Below are 9,301 nucleotides of genomic sequence, written 5' to 3'. Positions count from 1 at the left end.
AACGCATGGTACTAAATAATCATTATTATATTGTCTAGGCTAAATAATTTTGATATACTGAACTTTAAGATAACTTAATAAACGTTATTATTTTTTATTGCATTCACCAGAAATTGTTGTCAATGTAAGTATGCGCGCATTAATTATATTTAACTTCCCATAGGGTAAGTTACAGTAATCTCAAAAAAAATCGAAAATGAAAATTTTTATATATATTTACGTTTCAAAGGTTTCTGAATATTTTAGCATACCTTAGAAAAATTTATGTATGTGTGTGTGCGGATACAAATTTTCGTCGACGATTTCGGGAACACCGATCAACTCATTTGAATAATTAAAAAAACATTCGATTTGTATTGATAAGGAGACGTGCAGATTTGTTTGGCGAAGGCAGGTCTAGCCGTTCCGAAGATATGGAGCAAAAAGTGCCAAAAACGGTGACTCAGTTTTTAAGAGAATGGAGCATCCAATTTTAATAATTTAAAAAAACATTTTACTTGTATTGACAAGATGAAGAACTGATTAAATTTTTGGGAATGCAGGTCCAGCGGTTATAGAGTCTCAATAAAAATAAGTTAAAAAATGTCATTTGGCGGTCAAAAATATTTATTGGACATATGTATGTCAAATTATCAGATATGTTATAGATATTTTAATAATGTGTACACATTTTGTGTAATTTTTTTTTTGCGTTGCGCACCAAGACTTTTAATTGCGGTACGGGAAGTTCCAGCAATTTGCCTTAATGCCATGCACCCCACTAGTTAGTATTATATTATATAATATTTACAAAATGTCTTTATTCATAGTAACAGTTAACGCTCAACCATAGGTTTGAAAATATTGCCGTACATTTTCAGTGAATGTAGTCAAGATCAAATAGTTCTCTAAAAATTTCAACAGGTGGATCTACCTTTAACTAAATTAATTCTTTTTACCTGTGTAATACAAAACAATTTACGAATTGATGCAACTCCAAATTTAACGAGGATCTGTAAATTATAAGATTTATGCAGAGATTGAAAGATAAATAATACTCCTTTTTAGGAGCGGTATATATTCTTACTGATACTGATGTATAGAACTGTCAATACGCAACTGGCAAGTTTAGGAAGACGTACTCAATTTTATGGAGGAATATTATATTTTACCTTTTATTACAAAAGCGTTATAGCCAATAGCGTTTACTATAAACTGCGGTCCAAGCACTACATACTATTTTTTGGTAAACGAAGAAAACATCTTTCGGGAATCTGATGTCGTTTTGGGAAAGGTTGGCACATTTATGAGAAGAGGTTATCTGTCAGTTGTCAAAATTATTCAACTATACTTAATGGGGCATTTTTACTTAATATTTAGTTTACACATTTATAACGTACACTGTCACACTAAATTATAGTTATGTAAAGCAATATTTTATCATTTATCAGTATTTATTTTTGTTACTATGTTAGAAATAATTGCTACTCTAATACGAAACAGTTCTGTTTATTTGGTCGGAGAAGTCATCGAATGTGTGATTATAATAAAAAATCCTTCTACACCCGATCATTTACAAGGCCATAGGTATTGTTGGAATGTTCTCATAAAATAAATAAAATCTCAAAAACTAAGTTTATGTATTTTAACAATAGTGCTTCTGTGGAGAACTTGGCGTGGGCTTCTGCTCAAATTCAATGTTACTGCGCAACTGATAAAAGTCCTACATTGAATTCTGTATCTAATAACACCGTGGTAATCAATAGCGGCACGTCCCTAGAAACACTGCACTCAAATAATGACTCGATTATTGTATCAACAAAGCCTAAGATTTTGTTTTGTGATTTAACTTTAGCACCTGGAGAATCCATAAAATGTAAGTTTTGTTCTCTTCATGACCAATGATTATTTTATATGCATAATTTGTGATGATATCATTCCTAAAAAAAAGTAGTTAATAATATACATAATCTTTGAAGATAAAAATTCTTTAGTGTATAAAGAATTAAGTTTGTTTCAGTTTCAAGTTGCCTGGAATTTTAATTACTTCCGAATTTGAAACAAAAATTTATTTATCCATAGCACAATCACACCTACTCTATCAGTGATCGAATTACTTTTACACTAATTGCAGATTATTACAATGAAGTTATACCAATTGACTCGCCTCCTTCTTACAGAGGCTCATTGGTCAAGTACTCCTATAAAGTTTTAATAGGAACTCAAAGAGTAAATTCAAATGTTAAGTTAGTGAAAGTACCATTTCGTGTGCTGCCATTGAGTTCAGTTAATACTCCTCTGGATGGTTTAGGTTTATGCAATGATACTTCAGAAGAGCTTACAAGAACTAATCCATTTCTTGAAACCAAGAAAACTGATTCGCCATTGGAGATTGCCATTGAAAATTTACAAGTTAGTGTTTTAATCAAATTCTATCCTTATTCCTAAAAGAGATTGTTTTTTAAAATTATTTGTTTCATACATACACAATTAATTGAGAAATAAATTAAGACTTTAAGCATGATAGACCATATTATTTTATTTATCTATGGATTAGATATAAATTTTTGAGTTTGAGTAATTCATTTTGAAATTTCTAGAATATCACGGCCCGCAGAAGTCCAAATTTTTATATGATTACTAATAATAATGGCCATGTATGCCGATTTTGTTTATTCAAACCTGCTTATAAATTGGGTGAAGATATTGTAGGTGCTTTTGATTTCTCAGTAGCTGTTGTACCATGTATGCAGGTGAAGATATAAACTATTTCTTTCAAATTAAGTCTTGCACTAGTGAATCTTGCACTTAAATAATTCAAATATTTCAGATATCAGTTTCTCTTCAATGTGAAGAAGTGTTGAAAAATTCTAAAACAGAATCCAAGGCAACTACAGGAAAAATTGTAACATATAACAGACATAATGAAGTATGTATTGGATTGTCGCATACTCAGCTCATACTTCCTATACCTTTACATGTAACTCCGTGTTTTGAAACATCTTTAGGTTTGTATGTTCATTTCTTCCTATTTTAGTTATCTTAATTAACAACTTCGATGGTCTGGGTTATGTTATTACAAAATTCTTTGCCGGAAGTTGATTTTTTCTTTTGACTGATATTATTATTTTAATAACAATCAATAATTTTGTTACATTATAATTATCAATTACAGTTACCTTAAAGTGGAGACTTCACTTTGAATTTGTTACAAGTTCAAGTCCAGAATTGAAATTGCCTTCTAAAACCATAATGGATTGGAGAGCACCAGAAAATGTACCAATAGAAACTATGGTTTGGGATTTACCAATAACGATTCATTCCACAAATCCAATGCTTATAGCAAGCCCCAATGCTACTAATACACATATAATTATAAAGTAATTCAGTATAAAAAATATTTTTATGAGTGATGACAAATTATCAATCTATTTATGGCTAAATATGAATACAAAATTAGAATAAGAAGAAATAAAATTTGTACTAATAATTCATCTTTTATTGATTTTTATAAAACGTAAGTAAATATTTAATAATTTCAGGATTATATTCTTCAAGAACAGGAACTCCTTTCTCATATGTACAAATATTGTATAATGGCATTTGTTCAGTTTGATACCATATATTTTTAATTCCTTCATTCCCATTTATATTCAATGTATTTAATTGAAATACTGAAAAGTCAAACAACCGTCCATCGGTTTGTATACACTGAACAGTTATAGGTTGAGGCAAAATTTCTACAGCATCCTTTAAAAAAATATTATTTATATGTAAAATTTCAGTTAATTTAAACCATTTCTTTTTTTCATAAATGCAAATAAATTCATACATAAATAGTTTTATCGAAAGGTCTAAAAGCCCTTTGAGAGTTTCCTTTGTAATTAGAAGGTATGAAACAAAGTACAAAATTCCATTTTAATTTCAATTAAAAAATATGGTAATAAAACTAATTCAAACATACCCCATATTTTTTCTTGGCATAAGCTGCAGCTATCGTAAAACTTTTTATCATAGATCTTCCTAATGTCTGGTCTGTTGTTACGGGTGTTTCATATAAATTATGAACATATGTTGGAGTAAAATTTAACAATATTGTATGAGGTGCATCCATTTTTGCTACTTGAGTTAAAGCTATAACAAATATCATCAACATGAGTTTAATTTTGAAAGTGCACATTGAAATTGCTTATATTACAAATAGCTTCCTCATAAATTTAATTCTATTATCTTGCGCAATGTAAATCGCACAATGTACAATAAACTAAGAGAACATTGTACTAATCCAAATAATGAGGAATATTTGTTATAATATTATTGAAATTAAAGACAAAATTATACAATATTATATTAATTTAGAATATGAAAAGTTATGTCATTCAATTTACTCACGATAAACATCATTTAACTCATAAATGTTTTCCTGCGGCATTGTAATTGTTGACTTTATTGGAAACATATTATACAATTCGATCGCTTCTGTTTTTGCCACATCATTTACAACAGGTTTCAAAGGTTTATCCGTAATAACAAAATTTTCAGCATTTATTTCAAATTGAATTAAGTCAGAATCCTTTTCCAAACATAGAGAAAAATATGCATTTTTTAAAACATTACGTTCCGAAAAAATATTTGAACTCATTTCACAAATTCTCAACAGCTTGGAAGATAATATGAAGCTAAAAAATAAAACAATTATGAATTTTCATTAAAACAATTCATTCATTCAATTAATTATTAAACACAAATATTCAAAATGTAATAAATCAAATTGAATGCAAAAAAATCAATATAAACAATACAAGACAAAAGTTTTTTATTCTTTTTTGTCTTATTAGAACTTACTTTCTCCTATGATCTGATATTCCAAGTCGCCTAGGAAAATTAAAAGCTGGTCTCAAAGGATCAGTAACTTTAGGTAACTTTTCTTGTTCAGTATCAAATACATTAGCACTAAAAATAGCTCTTTTAACTAAGTCATGTACACGGTTTGGAACCTCAGTGTTACTGATTTCATTTTCTAAATGTTCTGGTAAGGAATTTTCTTTCAGCTGTATAGACTTTGTTACAACCAAACTTTGTTTTACTCCTTCTAAGAGAACATTGTGATCTCTAAAGAAATGGCACTTTCTTTCGTGATAATTTGGATGAGTCTCATCAAATGCTATTGGTTTTGGAATTATACCAATCACATCTATTCTGTAAAGAACAAAATATAATGTAATCGAAATATTATACATTACAATAATTATTAAACAAAAAAGTTGCAATAACATTTGTCATTTTCTGTTGGATGTTTTGATACATTTCTTTTTCACATTTATTATATTTCAGTGTAGAAAATTTAAGGTTGCTTACAATACATGCAAGACATTATTAATAACACCGTGTTATATTTATTTTTGTTTACCATAATATACTTGTGCTTAAGATATTATAAATCAAACGCAACCTAATTAATTTATTTAATTGTATATTAAAAGCTATTTATCTTAATTATTATCACATAATTTCAAAACAATGAGAGGGCTTGAATATGAATTTGATAAAATTGCCCACTTGAAATCATGAAAGACAATACAATTAAAAAGAGAAATACACTTCAAAGAGCTAATGCAATAGATATTAAAATTCAAAATAAAATACTTGTGCGTAGCAACTATAACAGTAACGACAGAAATAATAGTTTTGTTGATTACAACAACATACTTTTCTATTTGCCTTTTTTCTTTTATGGCTTCACTTGCATCAATAACAGGTATCCCTTTGGCGGTGAGTGCTGCTTCTGCCCCAGTTTCTATTATTTTTCGGCGGCCTTGAATAACCCAATGCTTTTTAAACATACGATCCAAATGTTGGGCACGAAGAACTGTTATCAAACGCATTTTCTGAAATAATTATGACTTTAATACACTGAATATGTAGGCTAAGCAAACAGTCTCAAATTAAGTGCTTTTGCAAATAATAATAAAACAATTATTGATAGATATTAGCATTTATAATTGTTAATGTTATTTATATTTATAAAAATATAAAAATCAACACAATATTACAGTAACCTGTCAATATTTTGTGAACCAATTAAATCCTAAGGTGAAATAACCTAAAATATGAAACTATCAGTTGAATTTATTAGATAATGCAATTTTGCGAACAATATTATGAAAATAATTCATTATCTATCACCACTGTTAAATATTAATTGCCTCGAAAGCAATATAATGCATTGAAAGAACCTTCACTCACCGCTGTCTTAAATCTAGCATAACCTCAAAATCTGAATGCTATTTGGCCTAATCTTTCGAATGACTACTCAACCAAAATAAATACTATTACTATATATATCCTAGACAAGACAATATAATATATTTGTACTATAGTAGATTTTAACTGCAGAATTAAAAATTAAAAATGAACCCAGTTGTAGTCGCATTCTGCCTAAATCAATAAGATTTAAGATTGATTCAACTATTTAGGTAAAATGTTCAACTGTTTATTTCGAAAATAAAATTTTTGATTTCACTAAAAATTAATCAATGCGTTTTTCAATTAATGTATTGCAAACATACTTATAATATCTCTAATTATATAAATAAAATTAATTTTTCAAACATTTTATTTCATTCATTTCAGGTTTTAAAGATTTATTTTATTTAAATGGGGGCGTCAGCTGTAATCATTAGCTATACACGGTACACAAAACCTACATATACACGAAACTTTAGCGAATTTTAATTTATCAACCATTTATTGTAGGCTTATAATATTTTAGTATATTATTTCAGACTAAAATTTATCACAATACAAAGTTTTATCAAAACCATCATTTTTTTTTCAACAGTTATTCATGAAGAAACTAATCAACGCGATTCCCAATCAATATCTTTTGAACCATTTTTTAAATTTTTAAAATCAATTGAAGACAGATTGTTGACAAAAGGCCGAAAACCAGCTCACATACAAATTTTTAAAATTCAGAATAAATTGAAACATAAACTAGTCATTTTTTTTCACAAAAACTGGAAATTAATGCTGTTCTATAAAAAATACTTGTCTAAATGCAGCTTATTGCATTTAATATTGTTACTAAATTAATATATGTTAACCATTTATTATTTATTACTATTTTTTTAAATAGCTTTGTAATTGCTGAAATTTTTATTTCACACAGAAATAAGAACAGTACTTAGCTTAATTGAAAATTTTATTAAATTAAATACATTTACTTATCAGTAACATATACAATTTTGAGTAAAATTTGAATTTCAAAGCCGAGAGACTAATGAAACTCGTCCTTAAATAGCAAAGAGATTGATGTAAATCATATGTTATTCTTAATACATTGTATAAAACCTTATTAGGAATTTATATAAAAATAAAGCTTAGCGCATTCTATAGTGATTTTCTTCGTGCACTTGGCATAATTCACCATTAAAGTCTAACTTTATGCTGAAATCCAAGTCACGATTATTCCTAGCATTTGGCTTCATCTGAAAAACTCCATAAATTTCTTCATTCTTCTTCACCGTCATGTAATCATCAAAATAAAATACAGTTTGTTTCCAATGTGTGTATGGTGCTTCTGGAGCAGTACTAAAACCTAACCGTTTGTGGCATTTTGTGAATTCCACATTAAAATAAGTAACCAAAGCCTGAACAAAATCATTTCTTCGAACTTGCAGGACAAATGATGCAGTAAAATCTAAATCCTCTTTCTTAACTGTGTATAAATCAACCTCCTTCAGCAGGCAAGCATTTGTAACAACCTAAAAAAGAAATTCATTACTATCAATAACACTGAGACAGCTATACATATACACATTTTTTTAACTAGTTTTGTTCGACTTAAGCATGTTTAAATATACAGATGTAAACAATTTATGCATTGAAAATTGTTAATCAGACTTCAACTGAAATACATAAACTTGTACATAAATAAAATATTATAGGGTAATTAAATTAAATTATTGAATATTATAGGGTAATTAAATCTATTAACTTGCATTATATACAATACAATATTAAATGTAGGTATTATACCTGTTTTGGATCAACAACATCAACTAAAGGTTCACTAATTGCAACTTTTCGAATAGAGCTCATATCGAAACCGTAAACATCATCCCACCAATTGATTTTTTCATCTTTGTATTGTCTGTCTTCTATACCTGTTACATATAGAGTGCATTTATCTGGGAATAACATACCGTCGGGTTTGAGCCACTTATCACGAGCATGTAAAACAGTATCTAACATTGATTCATAGAACAGGCAGTATCTGAAATAAATTAATGCTTATGAACACATGAAACAAATATCTAGATGGACATTAATGAAAAAAATTAATACAATTAACCAAAAATTATGTACTAAGTACTAAATTATGAATATTCACATATATGTAATAGCAAAAAACAATATACAAACCCCATCCACTCGGAGATGATGATATCGACTTTTTCAATTTCATCGGGTAGACTAACTTCCTCAACTTTGCCTTTAACTATTGTAACAATATGAGACAAATTATTGGCATCAACGATTTTTTGTGCATATTCAACGATATTTGAACATTCAATAGCGATGACTTTACTCGCTCCTGCTTTTGCCGCAAACATTGAGAGAATTCCAGTTCCACAGCCAATGTCTAAAACCACCTAGGAAAAAATATAATTTAGTAAAAAGCAATAGCATTAGCACTACTGAATAGGAATAAAATACTACCTTGCCCTTGAATAGATGCTTATTGTGATACATTGAATTTCGATAGGATAACGTCCTAACTTCATCTTTTAACATTTCCTCGTGAATTCCAAAGTGTGCGTATGAATCGAAGTAATAATCCCGCGATGTCATCTCCTCGGCAGGGACGTTATCGACTTTGTCTTTTTTTATGCATTCATCATTTTTATTATTTAAGTCGGTATTCGTAACTTCCATTGTGTCCATTTTAAAAATGTATTAAACTAAAACAAAATAATTTGCATGAAAACAAAATCAATCTAATTCTATACCGCTCTAAATTTAATCCCGCGTTTTAAATAAAAAAACGTGTTTGAAATAAATGGATCTTGAATCGATTAAACATACTAGTTATAAAAAGACTAACCGTGCACAGATAATAAAAATACTAATTGTAAACTGCTCTTACATATTATTTCCTTAAATTCAATTCACAACACTGCACAGCTTCTTCAACCAAATAAAATAATTATGTATCAAACAATGATCTTCGTGAACGGCAAAGAACCGGCATTAAGCAGCCAAAACACAGAGAGGATCACTGTGACAACATAAAGACATAGACCCTGTAGACATAACT

At 28.5% G+C, this 9,301-nt stretch overlaps 3 protein-coding genes across 5 annotated transcripts; 1 reads left to right on the top strand and 2 right to left on the bottom strand.

Moving 5' to 3' along the window:
* Positions 1-955: 955 nt before the first annotated feature.
* LOC113377583 (RAB6A-GEF complex partner protein 2-like) lies at positions 956-3,433 on the top strand. Of its 2 annotated transcripts, XM_026617948.1 has the most exons (7): positions 978-994; positions 1,048-1,566; positions 1,635-1,855; positions 2,114-2,391; positions 2,580-2,732; positions 2,810-2,987; positions 3,155-3,433. In XM_026617948.1, exons 2-7 carry the CDS (start codon positions 1,448-1,450, stop codon positions 3,361-3,363), a joined length of 1,158 nt encoding a protein of 385 aa, XP_026473733.1. In that variant the 5' UTR covers positions 978-994; positions 1,048-1,447; the 3' UTR covers positions 3,364-3,433. The 2 variants fall into 2 exon arrangements, with proteins under 2 accessions (XP_026473732.1, XP_026473733.1); XM_026617947.1 differs by having other exon boundaries at positions 956-1,566.
* LOC113375097 (39S ribosomal protein L37, mitochondrial-like) lies at positions 3,412-6,386 on the bottom strand. The gene is made up of 7 exons (XM_026615044.1): positions 6,226-6,386; positions 5,689-5,867; positions 4,825-5,178; positions 4,372-4,658; positions 3,944-4,113; positions 3,541-3,729; positions 3,412-3,417 (listed from the first exon to the last, which is right to left on the bottom strand). Exons 2-7 carry the CDS (start codon positions 5,862-5,864, stop codon positions 3,412-3,414), a joined length of 1,182 nt encoding a protein of 393 aa, XP_026470829.1. The 5' UTR covers positions 5,865-5,867; positions 6,226-6,386.
* An 866-nt stretch (positions 6,387-7,252) lies between these two features.
* LOC113376546 (protein arginine N-methyltransferase 1-like) lies at positions 7,253-9,281 on the bottom strand. 2 transcript variants are annotated; one of them, XM_026616502.1, is made up of 5 exons: positions 9,089-9,242; positions 8,704-8,945; positions 8,407-8,636; positions 8,020-8,257; positions 7,253-7,745 (listed from the first exon to the last, which is right to left on the bottom strand). In XM_026616502.1, exons 2-5 carry the CDS (start codon positions 8,926-8,928, stop codon positions 7,362-7,364), a joined length of 1,077 nt encoding a protein of 358 aa, XP_026472287.1. In that variant the 5' UTR covers positions 8,929-8,945; positions 9,089-9,242; the 3' UTR covers positions 7,253-7,361. The 2 variants fall into 2 exon arrangements, with proteins under 2 accessions (XP_026472287.1, XP_026472286.1); XM_026616501.1 differs by having other exon boundaries at positions 7,254-7,745; positions 9,131-9,281.
* Between the last annotated feature and the right edge of the window lie 20 nt (positions 9,282-9,301).

The sequence above is a fragment of the Ctenocephalides felis genome, unplaced genomic scaffold (assembly GCF_003426905.1).
Source record: "Ctenocephalides felis isolate EL2017-DRISC unplaced genomic scaffold, ASM342690v1 CF-g0.4_SCAFFOLD_01886, whole genome shotgun sequence".
NCBI lineage: Eukaryota > Metazoa > Arthropoda > Insecta > Siphonaptera > Pulicidae > Ctenocephalides > Ctenocephalides felis.
Note: the sequence above shows the minus strand (reverse complement) of the source record. Positions and strands in the feature narration are given on the sequence as shown.